At 46.6% G+C, this 19316-nt stretch overlaps 2 protein-coding genes across 6 annotated transcripts; both read left to right on the top strand.

Annotated features, from left to right (window-relative positions):
* The first annotated feature begins 367 nt into the window (after nucleotides 1–367).
* On the top strand, nucleotides 368–7559 carry ephx4 (epoxide hydrolase 4). Its single transcript, XM_086047117.1, has 7 exons — nucleotides 368–770; nucleotides 1476–1561; nucleotides 2613–2770; nucleotides 3318–3446; nucleotides 3670–3773; nucleotides 4517–4665; nucleotides 6864–7559. The coding sequence occupies exons 1-7, from the start codon at nucleotides 525–527 to the stop codon at nucleotides 7102–7104; spliced, it is 1113 nt and encodes a 370-aa protein (XP_085903243.1). The 5' UTR covers nucleotides 368–524; the 3' UTR covers nucleotides 7105–7559.
* Nucleotides 7560–10825: 3266 nt separating this feature from the next.
* btbd8 (BTB domain containing 8) lies at nucleotides 10826–19019 on the top strand. Of its 5 annotated transcripts, none has more exons than XM_086048180.1 (6): nucleotides 10826–10919; nucleotides 12908–13360; nucleotides 14265–14343; nucleotides 14437–14549; nucleotides 14633–16258; nucleotides 17914–19019. In XM_086048180.1, exons 2-6 carry the CDS (start codon nucleotides 12979–12981, stop codon nucleotides 18393–18395), a joined length of 2682 nt encoding a protein of 893 aa, XP_085904306.1. In that variant the 5' UTR covers nucleotides 10826–10919; nucleotides 12908–12978; the 3' UTR covers nucleotides 18396–19019. The 5 variants fall into 5 exon arrangements, with proteins under 5 accessions (XP_085904306.1, XP_085904308.1, XP_085904303.1 ...); XM_086048182.1 differs by having other exon boundaries at nucleotides 14434–14549; nucleotides 18601–19019; XM_086048177.1 differs by having other exon boundaries at nucleotides 14434–14549.
* Nucleotides 19020–19316: the final 297 nt, after the last annotated feature.

Below are 19316 nucleotides of genomic sequence, written 5' to 3'. Positions count from 1 at the left end.
TTTAGCTAAATAAATTAAAATTCAATATTCATTGTATTTATAATTGAGTCATAATTACTTGAATAGCTAAATTGTGTACTTATTTTTTTTTACCAATTATTTTATGAACTAATTGAATATAATTTCCCCCCCCCCCCCCCCCAGTTGGTCGATGAAATACCTGGCCCATCTTTCCAATCAATACATAATTTTTTTTTTGCACTTCATTGCATGGGCAGTATGTTTTCTTTTTTTTTTTTTTTTTTTTTTTTTTACAGCAGACCCCAAAGACCGTCCACGTGTTTTGTGCCACAACAACAAGCCAAGACGTGAGGTGGAACATTAACTCTTGATTGGCCGCAAACAACAAAAACAACACTCCCCCCTCCCTCCCCGCCGTTCCCTCTTTTTCCCTCCCAGTCGTCCGTCCCATTGAGCGGCTCGTCGTCCGGGATCCTCCCTCCCTCCCTTCGCTCCTTTCCCTCTTCTTCATCCTCCTCATCCTCTCCATTCCTCCAAGACGCGGCTGGCAACGCGATGCAAAGATGGCGCGTCCGCTGCGCACGTTGCTGCCTCCGCTGCTCGTCCGCCTGGCGCTGCGCCTGCGACTTTGCGCCTACTGGTCGCTCGTCGGCGCCTTTTGCGCGCTTTGCGGCGCCGCGGCGCTGCTGCGGCTCTGCTGGAGCGCCATCGCGCGGCCGTCGGCCACCTTCCGCTGGACGCTGCGCGAGGCGCCGCCGGCGTGTCTGCACGACACGTCCTTGGGCACGCACTGCTACGTGCGCATCAAGGTGAGTGAGGCAGGCAGGCAGGCAGGCAGGCGCGTGCACGCGCAGCGGGGGCGTGCGAAAACTGGCGGGTGGGAGGGCGCTTCTCCTGCATGCGTGCACCTTGAGTCGTGATCGCGGAGGCCGTGCGCGTGCGAGTTTTGTTTTTGTCTGAGGCGCGTGGCCGAGTGTGTGCGCGCGCGAGCGCGAAACTTCACTCCGGGAAGTGTTGTCGTTGCTTTTGCGTCATCAATGTAGTCATTAATGAAGTCCGCTCACCGCACACTTTATTAGGTACACTCATAAAGGGATTCAATACAAAAACATGTCTGTTCAACTCAGGCAAGTTAGCCAATGTTAGGGTTTCAAATTAAGGTTTACGGCTTGTTAGGGTTTCAAGCTTGGTGTGGATGTCAAGTTGGTGTTGGGGCTTCAAATTCGGGTTCAATATTGGCGTTTCAATCGGACAAGGATAGTCAAGCAAGCAAGCCCTTGGTTGGTATTTGAGGTCACTATTAGGGTTTTAAATTCGTTTCAATCCCGGGATAGGGTTTGAAGCCAATGTTGAGTGTAGGGTTCTCTATCCCATTTTGAATATGAGGCCACAAGCTTGGCACACCTCCCTTTGGGCAGTATGCCGATCGGGGAAATGTGTGAGCCTGAATTGAAACTGTGATGATGTCACAGCGCCTAATTTGCGTGTAATTTTTTGGTCTTGCCTGCCCACAGGAGTCAGGCCTGAGGTTTCACTACGTGGCGGCGGGTGAGCGGGGTAAGCCCCTCATGCTCTTCCTCCACGGCTTCCCCGAGTTCTGGTAAGTCAGCCAGTCCACCAGCACCTTTGCAGGGCATTGCAAAAAGCACTTCCCTGATCAGCCTTGTTCTTCAAATTCCTTTTAAGATATCTCGCCCCCTCCCCCCGACAGGCCGCCGTTTGGATTATGATATGATATAAGACCCTCGTGGATTGGGGTCAAAGACGTTGTCAGGTTGCGTTGACGTCTCTCGGCTGCATGCGGAAGCCACGTCAAGGCAATTTGGTTTTCACTTCTCGACAGAAATGGGCATGTCATTTGCAAACTTAAAATGAACTCGGGGGGGAAGCAAATTGTCCTAAATGTTGCTGTCGTAATGGATCGGATCGTACTGTCAACAGTGTGCAGCAATGTTTTTATGGGAAATGTGTTCTGATTGATTTTGGGATTCATTTCTCCATAAGCCGGTTGTGCTTCTTGTGCTAGTTTTGTTCCTGGTTTCTAAAAAGTATTTTTAATTGGGCATTTTCATGGTCAAATTATGCAAAATATATTACGATTGATTTGGGATTTTTTTTCTTAAGCAGTGTCATCAATATCGATTATTGCAACGGATCGTATCACTGTCAACAGTGAATATCCAAATAAAGTTTTAACAGCCGTTTTTTTCCGTCATACTCAAATTATGCAACACTTTGATATATTTCTAAAAGAGCAAACTGTCATAAATACTGCTAAAAAAAAAAAAAAAAAAAATCCAAATCACAACAATGAACAACCCCAAATACTCCAAAATGAAAATAATTCAAACTGACAAAGTTTGTGTGCACTGAGGCTGTTCCAGGTCAAATGTGACCCTTGTCTATTGAAATGGATTTTAGATTGAAATCGAAGAACGTGACATGTGGGGACGTTGTTCAACGGGGGAGTTCGAAACAGTCCTGACAACTGTCTGTGTATCCGCAGAACTGTCCGTATTCCCACCACAGGTTCCAGACAACTGTCGGCATCTTCGCCGCAAGTCCCCAAGAGCTTCCTTTATCCGCGAGAACTGTCTGTGTGCCCGCCGCGGGTTCTTTTGAAGGTTGCCAAGTGCGCTATTGTGCTGCAGGTTCTCTTGGCGCCACCAGCTGCGCGAATTCAAGAGCGAGTTCCGCGTGGTGGCGGTGGACATGCGAGGCTACGGCGAGTCGGACCTGCCGCTGGCCGCGGACAGCTACAAACCCGAAGTGCTGCTCGCCGACGTCAAGGACATGGTGGAGCACCTCGGTGAGCAGACGGGCGCTCGTCGTACCGACGGCGCGAGGAGGCGGTAGCCATGGCGACCGGTTGGACTCTGCCGCTTTCAGGCCTCGAGACAGAAGTGACAGATTTGCTGAGATGTGGTCGCCATGGTGACAAGAGTCATCATGTGACTGATAAAGAACAATAATGACAGGATTGAGCTCACCTGTTCTTCCGGCCTTCCTTCTTTTTGTCTCTCTATCCTTACTTTTTGCACATCCTCTTTCTTTACTTCCTGTTCTTCTTATTTCCTTCCTTCTGTGTTTTTCTTTTTTCTTTTTTTTTTGTCTGTTCTATTCTTGTTGCCTTTGTCTTTCTTTCCTTATTTTCTTCCTTTGTCATTTGTTCCTTCCTTCCTTGTTTTTCAAGCCTGTCCTTCTCGCCTTTTTGTCCTTTCTTTCCTTCATTTGCCGTCCTACTTCCTGACTTCCTTTCATGCTGTTTTTCCTTCCCTTGCCTTTATTTCAGTCTGGTCTTTCTCGCCCTCCTGACGTTTTTTTTTTTTTTTTTTGTGTCTCGTTTTGGGGTTGAGGGTACAACCGTTGCTTCCTGGTGGGTCACGACTGGGGCGGCACCATCGCGTGGTTGTTTGCCATCAACTACCCGGAGATGGTCGCCAAGCTCATCGTCCTCAACTGTCCGCACCCGTCCGTCCACGCAGGTAACTCTCGATCTCCCTCTGCGTGTCAGCCGATCTTATGAAGTGGGAGGCCGTTCTTCTGCTGCCTCCCTCCAATTTACTCTTCTCCTCCCCTCCCTTCCCTTCATTCTGCTCCCCCTTTCTTCCCCACCTCATTCTTTTTCCTCCCTCCTCTTTCTCTTGTCCTCCCCTCCCATTATCTTTCTTTCCCTCCTCACCTTCTCCTCGTCTTCCCGTTGCTCAGACTACGCCTTGCGTCATCCCAGCCAGATGTTGAAGTGCAGTCACTACTTCTTCTTCCAGTTGCCTCGCCTGCCTGAGCTCATGCTCTCCATCAACGACTTCAAGGTGCCCTATCTCACCCCTCCCCCCCCCCGACCTTGACTCTCTTCAAGGGCATCCCTATGTCTGTTCGTGTGTGTGTGTGTTTCCCACCGTCTGTGTTCTATTTTAAGAGTGCATCAGAGTGAGGGCTAAAAATAGAAGCGTAGCAGGAGGAGGGGGGGTGGGATCAGCAATCTTCTGTGGAAAATTCTTTAGCCTTTCGAGTATTTTTATCTTCTTGAACCTTTTATATAGTGCAGTGTCCTAAAACAGTCTATTTGCCCAGGCAAGTGCTCATTTTAGTCATATATTTGCCATATTCACTCACAAAAAGGCAACATTAGGCTATGAAAATGTTATGTCTAAAATACAATTTCTTCAGGGAAAAGGTAGTTTGCTGTTAAATCGGTGTATATTTGCTTCCCAAAAGGCGACATTAAACCACAGGAATTAGTACTTTGTCATGCTTGCCATCGACGACATCAGCAATGGACAAAAAATAGCCACAAAAACACTCAAGCATTTATCAGCAATGCTCTTACCGGGGGAGTGGACGTTCTTGTAGGTGTCCCGGCAATTTTTTTTTTTTTTCCAGTTGACGAAACTGAAAGGTAGCATTGCATAACGCGTCCATATGGAGGTGACGCAGTGTGTGTGTTTGTTGTGTTGTGCTATCAGCAGTGGGCCACGTAAAGTGGGGCCACGCTGCTTTTCCGGCCAAATCCTCCTCTCTGACTCACGCCGTATTTCTCTCGTCCGCCCCCAAGGCTCTGAAGGCCTTGTTCACCAGCCGGAGCACGGGAATGGCCCGGAAAGGAAGATGGCTGACGGCAGAGGAGCTGGAAGCGTACCTGTACGCGCTGTCGCAGCCTGGAGCTTTGACAGCGGCGCTCAACTACTTCAGGAATGTTTTCAGGTGCGGGGGGGGGGTGGGGGGGGAAACCAAAACAAAAAAAAACACTCAGCCAGCAAGTCAGGTATACTTAAAATTAGTCAGTCTGTCACAGTTAATATGATTACGGTAAAAACAGTTCATACTGGTAGTTAATTTGGTTAATATGGTTATGGTTGATGCAGATACAGTTAATACGGTTATGGTAAATATGATTAATAAGGTAAGGTCAATATGGTTAATTTGGTGACAGGTAATTCAGTGTGATATGGTCAAAGTTAATGCGGTTAATATGGTCACGGGTAATACGGTTAGCATGACTGCAGTCAATAGTTATATTTTTAGTTCATTCGGTTGATATAGTCTCGCTTGAGATGGCTAATTCATATGGTTCACGTTAATATGGTAAGTACAGTTACATTCCATGTGGTTAATAAGGTTACAATAAAAACAGTTAGACGGTTCCAGTAAATGCGAGTAATACGGTTACAGATAATATGACTAACACGATTATAGCTGTTGTTTGGCTTTGGGCTTAGTTGCTAAAGGTAATACAACAATGGTAATAAGGTTAGTTAATATGTTCAATGTAGTACAGTGTAATCCTGTTACAGCTAATGTGGTGAAAACGGTTAATACCGTTAATGACATTAAAATTGTAACATTTACTCAGGTTAGTATTTCATCGTTGTTTTTGTGTTACAATTTGTGTGTCCTTGTTTGGGAGGGTCAGATGTTGCTCTGCATGCTTTGACACGGCCCATTGTCTTCACGTGTCACCTTGAACACCACGTGACGGCCGTTGCCGTGGCAACACGTCACCAGGAGGTGCTGCCATGCAAAAAAAAAAAAAAAAAAATCTGGCTCCCTGATTTTTTTTTTTTTTCTTTTCTACTTTAAAAGAATGAAATAGATGCGGTGCGGCACGACGGTTTAGTGGGTCTGCCACACATTTGGCGGATTCTTGGTTTGTCCACGTGTGCCGACATTTACTGGCAACCAGTCCAGGGTGTACCCTGCCTCTCGCCCCAAGTCAGCCGGGATCAGCGCCAACTCACACGCCACCCTAATGAGGACAATCCTGTGTGGCGCCCTCTAGCGTAGGACTAGAAAGAAACCGAACAACAACTTATGTAAAAGCTGAGCAAAAGGAGCACAAATGTCATTAGGAGCATATTTGAATGAATGAACTCATCACACATGATCGAGCCAACCATCTGCCGCCCGATCGCACCGCTGCTTTTTATAGCACGGAACAGCGGAGAAAAAAAGTCAACAAGGACAACAAAATGTTGCCTTTTACCGCTGTTGTTTTCCCATTTCTGACTTTTATTGAATATTTCACACTGCTGGCTTTTTCTTGACTTTTTAGTATGTCACTTTTTAGTATGTCATTGTTTGCTGTGAAAGCTCCACAGAGTTGTGTACATCAATATTTCTGTTCCGAGAAGCTACGGTACTTTTTCGTTCCACGCAGTTGACCTCATTTTTTGCTGTTATGCTTTTTTACTCCGAAATAGTAGACACTGTCGTATGGTCGCTCCACAACGTAGTGTGTGTCCAAGCTTATGTTAATGATTTTTGTTTTAAATAGAGAATGGGCAAGTTCCAAAAAAAAAAAAGTGGTATCAAACATCCCTAGTTTTAAAGCAGCACAGGGCAAGAATTTGACCTTAATACATTTTTTTTCACAACTCTTTTGATGAAACATTGACTTACAAGTAGTTGAATGGGGCTTTTGTCATGCCCTGGGGGGGGTCTGTGTCGTTGTTACTGGCACTAAGCAAATTTGAGGAGGATGGGAGCAACCCTGGCATACAAAAAAAAATACAAATGTCAAATTGCTTTAAGGCATACTCACTTCCTCCTTTCGCTATTAGGACGGAAGTCGATTCGACGCCTACGCGCTATTACTGGCAGAAGCCCCAAAACAAAACAAAAAAACTGAAGTATTGTTTAAACAAAATTAGATTCATGACCTCACCGCTATAGAATAGAAATGTCATTCAGTCCAACTTGCAGGCCAGCGAGAGCTCGGGACTTCACGACACCACGCGCTGGCGCGCTTGGGAAATGTGGTTGACTTTTGTCAAAACACTACCGCCTTTGTCCACATGGCGCCGCCATAATCAACGAAAACTGACACGGGACACTGTTGCTTTAAACTGGAGTTTCACTTGAGTTTGCCATACTTGTAATCCGTCGCTTTGATATGACTGCAGCTCTCTGCCGCTGAGCCACAACCAGGTGCGGTCCCCGGTGCTGCTTCTGTGGGGCGAGCGCGACGCCTTCGTGGAGCAGGAGATGGCCGAGGCGTGCCGGGTGCACATCCGCAACCACTTCCGCCTCAACGTCATCTCGGGGGCCAGCCACTGGCTGCAGCAGGACCAGCCCGACATTGTCAACACGCTCATGTGGACCTTCCTCAAGGAGGGCGACAGCCGCAAGGGCCACAGGAACTGACCGAAGGACAGGCGCCGGCGTTGCCGGGCAACAGAGCAATGACGCAATCATCAGGTTCAAAGCACACTTGGAGGGTGGACGCGGCCCAGAAGGACGCAGGGTGAAGACTTTTATTGTTTACAGTGCATCCGGAATACACATTTTGGGATATCGCAGCCTTATTTCAAAATGGAATGAGTTCTTTTTTTGGGAGCTTTCAGAATATGAGCGGCGGGAAAAAAAAAGAATTCATTTCATAATCAAATAAGGCTGACGGTCAACAAAATGGAGACGAGGTCGAGCGCTGTTAATACTATGCGGACTCGCTGTTCAGTCAGCATCTTGACACTCGTTTTTTTTCACTTCCTGCATCTTTTTTTTGGGGGGGGTAGTACCTCCTGCTTTGTACCCCGGCACGCATTCCAAAGTTCACAGAGCCATCATTTTGATTTTATAAATAAACGCACTTTGTCTCATTTGTTGTGCGGTTCTTCAAAAAGCGGACGCTGTTCAAAATAGAGAGCTTTTGTTCAAAACAAAACACCCGGAATAGAACTAGAGGTGCCGATTTATAAATAGCGTAACACAAGAATAGACGCACACAAAGACAACATGGTCGCTCCACAATGTTGTGTGTCCACTTTGTTTTCGTTCAAAAACTCATTTCTTTTGACATTTCTAATGTGCCTGTTCTATCGTTTATTAGGGTACGCCCAGTTTGCCTGCTTTGCTAGCGTTTTACTTTTGCCTCGTATCCCCAAAGTAAAACCTTTGTCCAATAGACTGTCATGCCGCTCCACAATGTTGTGTGCGGACATTATTTTTATTTATTCCCTTTTTTGTGATGGTGTCCAGGGTTTGCTTTAATACAGAGTAACATCTAAATCAGCGTGGAAAGTCCTTACGTTGTCTCGTCATCGTGCGTGCGAGTCACTTAGGAGATTAATCATATTTGCGCACGCCGACGCACACGCGGTTCATCTTAGCTTAGCTTCACCTGAGCTAGCATCAGACCTTGGTGCTGACCTAGTGGAGCTAAGGAGATCCGGTACAACAGTGAATCATCATAAAGGTGTCCAAAAATAAGAGCAACATTCTGTAAGCCCCAACCTTTCCCCAAGGCCAATCAAATTTGTGGCCAGCAATGGTTCTGCATCAGTCCTGTCGGGGGTGCTAATGCCAATTATTTAACAAGTACATTTATTTGCCTGAATAGCCATACTGTGGGGGGGGGGTCTGAAATCTCAATCTACAGTGTCATACTTATTTCTCTTAATTACATTTAAATTTGGGGGGGAAAAACATTTAATAGCCTAAATGGCTGCGCAGTGTTCTACTTTTATGTTCTCTATATACAACCACAGAGTTTTTGCCATTCTACATTTTCTTTTAAATATTAATGGCGGCTCTACAGTTTTCTTTTCTTTCTAGTAATTCATTAACACGTCACACTTTTCTACATAATACTTTCAACAGAATTTATATTGCATTTTTTTTCCTGTCTACGTTGCCATAGTAGTTAAGTTTAAATGGCTATACTGATTTTTTATTTTTTTATTTATTTTTTCAAAAAATTTTCAACATTTTTTTCTAGAGGGATGACACTCCAATTTCTTTGTGAACGCGTCATTCTTTGATACACACTAGCGTTGGATTGTGCAGGTGCCCCGAAAAAAGTGGGTGTCATTCCATAAAAAGTGCCAACTTCCTCTTCGTTCTCTTGCAAGTCACGTGTGAAACATTCAAACCGATCCGACATCTCACTGTTTGCTTGGTTGCCTTTCCGGGACAATCCTGCATGCGTGGAATTTTTTATTCCTGACAGAAGAAGCAAAGACTGGGTCAGGGGAAAAAACACGAGTCCGATCTCCTGCTGAGCTGCTGTGGACCGGACCCATTGGTGGTTCCAAAGTAGCGCAGTCCAATGGAGTCCACGTTTGTCCCTCCGGGCTCAGAGACGAAGTGCTGTCCTTAGCCGTGACCACGCTGGCTTTAACGCGGGTCGACGTCCTGCCAGGGAACTCCTGGAGTGGCCTCAGGCTGCAGTCACCGCGGCCACTCCAGGAGTTGATATGTGCTGCGATGTGACACTATGAGGCGATATACGGCAAAGTGTGACGCTACGCAGTCAAATGTGACACTATTGCACGATATGCAACAATATGTTAAGGTACCGTATGTGGTGCTTTCTGACTATGTTTAGAGAAAAGCGGTAAAGGGTGTTCAGTATTTAGAGGCTGGTCGGCTTCTAATGACGAGTCTGTCTGCTTCGGTGTAATTGAGCTAAATATCGTTAGCTTGTTATCGTCCCAACTCGTTTTCCTGTCTTTCCCCCCCCCCCCCCCCCATAGGAAGGAAATATGAAGATGATCTAATTAAAGACCACCTTGATTCAATTTGCACTCATCCAAGAGAAGCTCATTACAACCAACACTGAGGCCAGTCCCATTTGATGTCCATGTTGACATTCTGTGGGGTCGTGCTGCTTGCGCAATCTGCGTCCTTCCTTTCAAGTTTTGCTCATTTTATAAACGAGTTAATTATATTGGACATGATTCGAAAAATATTGTCATTTACAATTATTCAGATAAACTCTGACGTCGTACATCCATAGTTCTCCATTGCGAGCATCGTTTAATATCACAGTGACCACCGGCTATATTGTGGTTTATTGTTTGCACTCCCACGACACAGCAGATTTTTAAGCAATCTTCTTTTCTTTTTTTTCTCCCCGCAATGTTTTTACAGTATACAGACAAGTCCGAATTTACAGTTGCACGCCCTCGGTGTAGCCACATTGTGCCACATGCAAAGCAGCACTGAAATCGACTGGAAGACATGGAGTGTAATAGAAGAAGAGGCAGCAATAGTGTAGTTCCTAACTCCTAACTTCAGGAATAACATTGGTCAACAACACATTTTAATCAGACATGGCTTTATGTTGCTAAATGTAGTTACTTTTTCTCGAGCATGTCAGGTTTTTGAGATGTATTTTTGGTGTTTTTAAGTTTGGCCTATAAAAGCTTGCGCAATAGGGATTTTCCGATATGTTGTTATTTATAGCTATGACGTTTCAGAAATTCCACCTATTGTAGAACATTAACAAAAATTCAGTAAAAATCTGTTGCCCAGTTATTGTTCTTCCCACAGAGCAGAGACAATATATGCTTGTGAGCATCCTTGTATATTTTGTGTTAAAGAGGCAGTTGCTTGAAGTTTTATAATTACCGTCACATCTATGCTAATTTCCATTAGCTCGTCTGTGGCGTTTCGCATTATACTTTAGCATGAAGCTAGCAGACTTTCATCGCGTATGATTTAGTTGAACAATTGGGTGTTTAATGTCTAATTTAGTTTGAAGTCCGTTTTACAGTAAACATCAACTGGAAGTGACAAACAAATAGCTTCTTTTTTTTTTTTTTTTTTAGAAACAACAAACAAACGCAAGCAATTGAAGCGTGACAATCCTTGGCGGAGGTAATGGCCCGCTAATCTTGCGAGGTGAGTAGACGTTGCCCTGGCGGATTAAACCCGTGGCGGTCTCAGCTAATCTCATACAACACACACATACACACTCACGCACTCACCGAGTAATACGTCTTCCGCGCCAGAGGGTGAAGTCTGAGGAGGGCGGGGTGTGTGTGTTGCTATGGCGATGAAAGGTCCTTCCGAGCAGCTGCTGATTGGCTGACACAGCACAGCACCATTTTTTTTTTCCATTCTTGCCACACCCCCTCCCCATCCAGGAGGTCCAATCACTAGACGCATTCCACGCTGCTGTACTGCGCCTCCTCAGGAGCTTCTCGTGTGGTTTCCGGAGAGGAATCGGTGAGCAGGTGAGAAGCTTGTGCTGCGGGGATGATATTACGTAGCTTGGACCTTTTTATGCTTATTATAATTTGCTGCATGATTGTAGGGGAAATGTGCGTGTAAGGGGCGGGGTGGCTGACTAAAATGGTGCACATGATCCACATGCGGGTGTGTGGATGCTAAGGCGACACCGAAGTAGCCGCCTGAATAATTCATCATGGATGTCATCGAATACAAACCGCGTGGAAAACACCGCGACTACGTCACAAGGCTGACTATGGTTATTATTAACCGTTTGTGTTATTATTTGCCGACGCGCATGACTGCTGCTTGGATGCGGCGTGCCGATCAATCCATTGACTGAAGGTTTGTTTTCCCTCTTCTCAGTGGAGTGCGTGAGTGCGTTTGTGTGTGTGTGTGTGCGCGCGCACCATACTAAGATATCTTACTAATGATGTTCCTGCTGTTGTCTGTTGTTTTAGACCAGAAGACTGTCGTCAGCAGCTCACTGCTAGTGGTTGTTATTTTACTAAGTGTAGTGCATGGTGCGGTCGCTCCACAATGTCGCGTTGTGCGCATCCACGTTTCCGTCCTAGGATGCTTGGTGATTTATCGGTTCCACCCAGGCTTGCTATTTTGTTTGTTTCTCCAACGTAGTCCCTTCGATTCCACCATGTGGTCACTCCGCAATGTTGTTCGCCTTCATGTTAATTTTGCGGAATGCTATATGACCGATTAGTTCTACCCAATCTGCCATGTTTCTTGCCGTTTTGCTACATTTTCCCCAATATAGTCTTTTTTTTTTTCCCCAGTCGACTCTGACATGTGGTCACTCCACAGTGTTGTGTGCAGCCGTGTTTTGTCTAGTGGAGACTTATTAATTCCACTCAGTCGCCAGCCTTGTGTTGTTGCTTGACTGAAACATTTTGAGGTGGGTCTCGCGCTCAGAGTTCCCTATTTCACATTTTTTCACATTTTATTTATATAGCACTTTTCATACATAAAAATGCAACTCAAAGTGCTTTAAAACATTCAAAGCAAAACATAGAATTATCTTCAATCAAAAGAAAAGATAAATTATTTAAAAGTTGTTGAAAGCCAAACTAAAAAGGTGTGTCTTGAGCTTCCTCTTAAAAATATCAACAGTCTCTGCAGACCTGACATCCTCTGGCAGGCTATTCCAAAGGTGAGGACCAAAATGGCTGAAATTTCCACGTCGTCTCAAATTTAGCAATGCCACGACATCGTTGTACTATTACTGCCTTTGGTCGTGAGGCAGAAAAAAAAAAAAAAAACTCAGTGTTGGTCCGGCTGACAGCTTGCTCACCCGTCCACAAAAAGTTGAATTTGAATCCATTGTGCAGTTAAAGCACCATTAAAATCGAGCATCGTAAAAAATACTAAAAGTCTTCTTGTATAGCATTAGCATCAACGCTGACGCTTGGCACGTTGAAACACCGGTCAGTCTTTTGCCTTTTGACAAGCAGACAATGATGCATCCCGTAAAGTGCACGTAATTTCACCCCTTGATTGCAGAGATTTGCCACGTGACACAAAATAGCAAAGCCAGCTTGAGCGCATCAGCGTGGAATGAGCAGCAGATGTGCCGCTAAGACCCGTCCCTCTATGCAGATGAGGCAGGATTGAGAGCTCCTCGTAGGCTTTTATTGATCCTTGTTGAGCATCAGAAACACTCGCCGGCCACTTCATCGCTTTTTTGTGTTCACCGACAGTTATCCCAAACGGTTATCCCTCACACGTATATGACAGCATTTGTTTGGTCCACTTGTGCATGAACAGGAAAGAACGGCAACGCGAGAAAAAGCTTGATTTATACTTGACATCCGTAGAGGAATGAAAGTGTTTCTCTTCTTTTTGCGCGGACATAAAATCGTCGACGCATGTCGAACTTTTCAATGAAAAAAGTTGTCATGTGGTCCCAACACTTCAAACCATTAGTTTGACGGCAACCATCCTCACGCAGTACCGTGTTCTTTTGTGTCTTGAGCGGCAGAAGGCGCTTCGAAGATGTTCTTCATCTGCTGAGTTCAAGCGTGTCCGAGTGCGTAGATTCTTCTTCCCGCCATGAAGTCAGATGCTCTGACGACCACTCACAAATCAGGGGATGGACAAACCTCCAAGGTGAAGACCAGCAAGAAGCCCGGAGAGCGGAGCTTAGCAGCAAAGCCAAAGACGACAGTGAGCGGGGCGCCGGTTGTGAACGGCGCCGTCGGAACCGCGGGCGTCAGGCGGGATGTTGGCGGTCCAGCTCGCTCCCGCGTGGTGAAGGAGACTGAGAAGAAGGCCAATCCTGGGAGCAGACCAAAGACCTCCCCTCCAAGCTGCACCTCAAGAGCTCCGAGAGGCTCTGCGCAACAAGCTGCCTCGTCCACATCGGGTGGCGCCTCGCCAGAAAACGGCGGCGGTGGCGGCAGAAGCCCTCGAAATGGCACGCCCTCCATTCCAGGTGCTTATTTGTTATATCTTGAAATCATTGGGACTCAATGACAGAGGTGAGACTAAGACACTTCCCAAGTTGATATGGCAAAAATCAAGTGGGTCAAGTCAATCAAGGTGAACTTTGATAAGTTTAAGACAACCAATTGCCATGTCTTAAAATGGGGGACTTAAGTCCGATTTGAGTCCCCAACCTCTGCTGAATGACGGAACCGTCAGAAGCCGGGTCACTCTGACGCGTGGACAAGCAGAGATAAAACATTCAGGCTGCTATCAGTGTGCCAGCAGCTGCTGAACCGCAGACGTCGAAACTCTGCACAGCTGCTACCAGACGGCAGGGACTCGGGGGGGGGGCGGTAGTGGCCTGAGCGGGGCGGGGGGTTGTTTGGTTGAGTGAGCACTTTGAGCTTTCGTGGTTTTAGAAAGGCCGCTTAATCCTGATAGCATTATTCCAACCCTTCTGTACTCAAGCACTTAACACTTTAAAACACTAAAAAGTAGAACCTCCGAGGCTCAACAGAATCCATCCTGGAACACTGGGCAACCTTTGCTTTGTCTGTATTTAACAAATACTGGAAATTACATTTTAAGACCCAACAACTGACTTTAGCCCAAACCCTTAAGCCCCAACTCCTAGTATACCCTAACCATAAATCAGAACTCAGAAGAGTTCATCCCCGTGCTAGCTGTCGTGGTGTGGATGGTACAACATTTTGGGCTCGTTCAAAGGACACACGAGACAACTAACCCTAACCACCAACTCGACTTACTTTAACCACTGACTTTTAACCAATAGCTCTCACATTTCAGATTGTAGCTGGCTATTGTATTGGTATCGGGGCAGAGCAGATGAACAGCAACTGTCAAGCTTTTGTCCTCAACATGTGCTCTTGTGCTTTATGACTGCGTTCTAGGAGCAAAGCCCAAACAGCAGGCCAAGGCGCTGAACAAACCAGCACTGGCCAAATCGGACTTGACAAAGCAGAGCAGCGGGTGAGTTTGCCCAATTGATTGTCAGAAAGTAATGTGGGGTGGGGGGGAACCCCCGGTTGTAACGGTTTTGTCCGTCCCCGATCCCACCAGCAGGTCCAAGGTGAAAGGAAGTGTCAGAGTAAAGCCTGTAGCAGCGGAGGGCCCTGCGACTGGAGCGGTGAGAGCAAGATCGGACACCAAAGGCAAAGGAGTCCAAGACGACCACGGTCAGACTTTTAGCTCTCCAAACATTTCCGTCATTTGAGTGCAAATGTCCTTTTAACGCCTGCCTGCTCTTTTTGTGGTTTAGTTGCCAAGCATGGAGCTGTTGGGAAAAAGCAGACTTTGCCCAGGAAAGACTCAGACGGCTCGAGATCCTCTGCACCGACCAAACCACACGGGGAAACGACCAAAAAGGTCTTGATGGGAGTCTCGGCTAAATCCTCTTCAAAACCAACTAAAGTGTCTACACCGCCTCCTAAGCAAGTCTTAAACAAGTCGGCACCAAAGCTTAAAAGTACCACTGAAACTGAGAGAGCATCACCGAAATCTGCAGCAAGCATGAGGATTGCTAAAGTCCTGGGAGCGAAGGAAAATGGTCAAATTCTAGACTGTAAAACTGAACGGGAAAGGAGTGAAAGCCCAGGGTTGGCTAGCTCTGAGGAGCCGGCAGCACCTCTGCCGAGCCAAGACCAAGATTCCCTCAGCCTCCATCTGGACTCCACTTGTATTTCCGGCATCCAGAAGAATGAGAACCTGTCGACAAACGGAGCGGATGAGCCCTGTGTGGCGCCGCAAGCAGTCAGATCCATTACGATGGTTAAAAAGTCCGAAAGCCTAACGGGCGTTCGGTCTCCGAGTACCCCTGTAGACACCCCGTGCAGCGTGGGAAGCACCGGCACTCCCTTGGAGGACTCCTGGAGCGGAATCCACCCGCAGGTTAGCCCCGCGTCCGAGACGGTCAGCACGCACTCCACCTCCTCGGATGACATCAAGCCCTGCTCGGAGGACTACGACGCAGGGGGCTCGCAGGACGATGACTGCTACAACGAAGGAGGAGTGTCCAAGTGCGGCACCATGCGCTGCCGTGACTTCCTGGGGCGCAGCAGCAGCGATACGAGCACACCTGAGGAGCTCAAGATGTACGAGGCCGGCGCCGGGCTGAGGGTGGAGGTTCGGCTGCGTGGCCGGGAAGCGGAGACTACCAGCGAGGAGGAAGGAGTGAGGCGACGTCCCCGGTCATGGTTGCAAAGGGAGCGTGCGGTGACCGCCGAGACACCGTCCAGCGTCCCCGAGCACCAGACTTCCGAGGAGGAGGACGACGACGACGACGAAGAGGAGACGGAGGAGGAGAAATCCGAAGTGGAGGTGATCCCCAGTCAGGGTCCGACCGAAACCTCGCCGCCATTCCAAGGGATCGTCAACCCGGCATTCGACGATGACGCCGCGGAGCAGGATAACGAGCAGCCAGACTTTCAGTCCGCATCCAATTTCCGACGGTCCGTTTTGCTCTCGGTGGACGAGTGCGAGGAGTTGGGCTCGGAGGAGGGCGGCGCCCAGACCCCGCAAGACCCCGACGATGCGGCCACTCCGTGCGATGTTTTCGAGTCAGACTCGGTCACTCCGCAATCCCACCGCGCGCCTTCCCGCACGCCCAATCCATGCGAACATTCAGGGACCGCGTTCCCGGAGCAAGGTGAGGAACCGCAAGAAAGGCCCGCGGAGTTCTTAACGGAGATTCAGGAGGCGAGTAAGGAAAGCCACGAGACCAGCCCCCCTCTGTTGAGCACCGATGCCACCAGAGACCCCCCGCCCCAGGAGCGGCCATGTCACCTGGACCTGCGGCAACCCAACGCCAACGGAACCAAGAAGGCTGACTTACACCTAGACTTAAATGAGCCGCACATGACGGGGGACGCTGCGCAGTCTCCAGCAGGTAACGTATGATCTCTGGACTCTTCCTTGATCCTCCCCCCCCAAAAACCATTCTCTGCGCCTGACTCCTAGACCTGACCTATACTGCACCTACCATCCCTTGTGTAGAAAGAAGGATATTACCACTTAAGACATTCGGGTTCAAATTCAAATCAACTCATACCTTCATGGCTAAACATCTGCTTCATCGCAATGCATTTGAATTTGTAACATCGATATCCTTGGTCAGACCCCGGTGAAGACCCAGAGTGGGCGGGGCCTTTCTATCAAAGCACTTTTACACACAAATGCTTTATTTTTGTGATTGATTTTCTCGCAACGCTATACATTTCCACCTCTGAGGTTGCCACCTACAGCATTTTAACGTATCGCAAATGCCTCCCTTGCTATTTTGGTGGCGAAACGCAACCGAAAAGCTGACGAATGACACTTCCGTTACATCCGTTTAGTTTTAGGACAAATTGGCCAAAGGAGCCTGCTGCGCTAACTTAGCGTTGTGCGTAGCGTGGGAACCTCCGCCAAGGCTTACTAGGGAACTACAGAATCTGGCCCGGCTTTAAACGTACACAATTTTGGATAATATACAAAGAGATAATAATTCTTTCCACCAACATATTAATATATGATTTTAAAAAATTGGCAACCGTTGCTTGGAAGTCACTCGTACATTTTTAAAAATCTAGGCAGTTTAACGAAAAGCGTACAACCTGTTAACATGAATAACGCCTACAGCCACTGGTGCTTGTGTAAATTCGTATTTTAATGCCATTTCTTCCAAATAGTGTTTTCTAGTTAACAACGGAAAAATGTACAACAACATAACCAACTGCGATTTTTGTTAAAATGCTATATGTGATAACTTTTTTTAAATATATTTTTTTATATTTAAAAACAAAAAAATCTGTTTTTATTTTAAATTGTGTAGCAGGTGAAGATAACACAAAAAGTCAATTGGACTTAAAACAAAAAAAAAAAAACTTGAATCTCCTGGTTGTTCTCGATTTTCTGCACCAAAATTGTCTTTTTTTTCATGTTATTTATTATTTTGGCACCGCATACATGCATGTTGCTTCTTTCCCTTACATCCATTTTATTTATGTTTGTCATTATTTATATTCTGTTATCCCCTGTCGACTTGTCCTAATGCTTAAGACCAGAAACAATGTTGTTGTTTGCTTATGCTGGCACAGCCTTCCTACTGTATCATACATTTTGTCCTTCCTTTTTGTTCAAATCCCCAAAAAAACCTACAACATAGTTTGCCACCGAGAAGAATATCCAGGCAAACTAGTTTTATTTTATATTTTGTGATACACACGGGTTCCGTGCAATGCATGGCTTATTGCTTTGTTTGAGCATGTGGATAAAAAAAAAAAAGATGCATTTAAAAAAGTGTTGTTTTTGCTGTAAAAGCAGCTGTTAAAGTAGGGGTGTCCAAAATTCGACCAGGGGGCCAGTTTGGTGGCTTTTGGACACCCCTGCATTAAAGCTATTGCTTCCTACTCGACTCCTGCACCCAGGCAAGAATATTCTTTTTTTAATTTTATTTTTATGTCTGTCGCTGGCAATAATTTGTCTCCGAAATGTTCCAAAACAAAAAGACACGCAGGGCTGTGATACAGTTTGTCATTTTGCAATATTGTCAATTGTTTTTAGGCGACATTGCTTGTGACAGATTGGATCTAGGCGGCGGCAAACGCGAGCGGACGCCGTCCAACAAAGCCCTCTCCCCCATTTACGAGACGGACGCGGGCGACACGTTTGCGCGCCGCCCGGACAAGGACAGAACCGGGCAAGGAAACATTGAGGACAAAGACAGCGAGTTTGCCGAGCGGGACTGGAGCCTGCTCAGGCAGCTCCTCTCGGACCAGGAGTCCAATCTGGGCGTGATCAACCCGGTGCCCGAGGAGCTGAACCTGGCACAGTACCTCATCAAGCAGACACTGTCCTTGTCGCGGGACTGCCTGGACGCCAGGGCCTTCCTGTCCCCGGAGAGGGAGACCTTCAAGCGCTGGGCCGAACTCATCTCACCCATGGAAGACTCGTCCACCAGTATCACAGTGACCAGCTTTTCCCCGGAAGACGCCGCTTCGCCGCAAGGGGAGTGGACCATCGTGGAACTGGAAACACATCATTGACCAGCTACCCGTGTGAAAATATGTTATGTCTTGGTCCTAATTTATGTGGGGTTTTTTTTGTTTGTTTGTTTTTTGTACCCTTAGTGGTCTGTTATGCGTGCTGATGTTTTTTCATGTTACTTCCAAACGGGGAAAAACAACTCTCTCATGCAAGTCTTCTAATGAAGTGACCCCTGACCACCCGTCCTTGGGACATTTGTTACAGGTGTTACAGGCATAGCATGAGACCGCTATGTGGCGTGTGACGTGTGCTGGAGTGGCGGGAGAAAACCCGGAAAAGAAGGATTGGTGTAAGCGAGAGTGAGAAGGAGATCAGAAATAAAATAGAACCCCGATTGCTAAGCGACTTGACTCCTCGTTGTCTTTGTCCACCACGCTGGCTGCAGTCAGTTGGCCCCCTTTCCACGGTTCGGAGCTAATACGACCGACTCACCGAAGGTAACACAGGGCTGCACAGAGACTGAACAAAAAAAAAAATTTATTGCACGATTGATTGGTCACTGTACACACTCACCCCACTCTCTGAATCATTCTATGTTCTAATAGATACCTTTAAGAAACAACTGTTGGCTACAGCTTTGCATTTTGTGTCATATTACCAAAATAAAGATGTGTGTTTATGTAGAGTTGAAATGGTTTATTTGGCCAATGTACACGCACAAAATACAGTACTAGTAAAAGTACTCACTGTGGGGAAAAATACATTTTCCACCCAACAGACAAAAATAAACTGGAATCTTTTGAGGAAAACAGGTATTGGTAGGTGTATTCAAGTAGAAGGGTCCGGGTCTCTTTTGGTCATTGGATGGTACGTTTGAAACAAGATATCAAAAAATGTAAAAACGACTCGTTATTTGATTTTCGTTTTAATATCAAAATACCAAAATTTAAATACAGCTTGATTTTCTAGTTTGCTGTCTT

This window comes from Filicampus tigris, chromosome 12, assembly GCF_054856515.1.
Source record: "Filicampus tigris isolate MCC_2025a chromosome 12, RoL_Ftig_1.0, whole genome shotgun sequence".
Classification (NCBI taxonomy): Eukaryota; Metazoa; Chordata; class Actinopteri; order Syngnathiformes; family Syngnathidae; genus Filicampus; species Filicampus tigris.
The sequence above is the reverse complement of the archived record's forward strand: the minus strand, read 5'-3'. Positions and strand labels throughout refer to the sequence as shown.

What these genes read in the sequence shown, in the direction of transcription:
- btbd8 (XM_086048177.1), top strand. Translation starts at nt 12,979, where the DNA reads ATGAAGTCAGATGCTCTGACGACCACTCACAAATCAGGGGATGGACAA. An exon ending in TGGCACGCCCTCCATTCCAG is followed by an intron (nt 13,361 to 14,264) that starts GTGCTTATTTGT and finishes ACTGCGTTCTAG; the next exon opens with GAGCAAAGCCCAAACAGCAG. An exon ending in AGGAGTCCAAGACGACCACG is followed by an intron (nt 14,550 to 14,632) that starts GTCAGACTTTTA and finishes TTTGTGGTTTAG; the next exon opens with TTGCCAAGCATGGAGCTGTT.
- ephx4 (XM_086047117.1), top strand. Translation starts at nt 525, where the DNA reads ATGGCGCGTCCGCTGCGCACGTTGCTGCCTCCGCTGCTCGTCCGCCTG. An exon ending in ACTGCTACGTGCGCATCAAG is followed by an intron (nt 771 to 1,475) that starts GTGAGTGAGGCA and finishes GCCTGCCCACAG; the next exon opens with GAGTCAGGCCTGAGGTTTCA. An exon ending in TACTTCAGGAATGTTTTCAG is followed by an intron (nt 4,666 to 6,863) that starts GTGCGGGGGGGG and finishes ATATGACTGCAG; the next exon opens with CTCTCTGCCGCTGAGCCACA.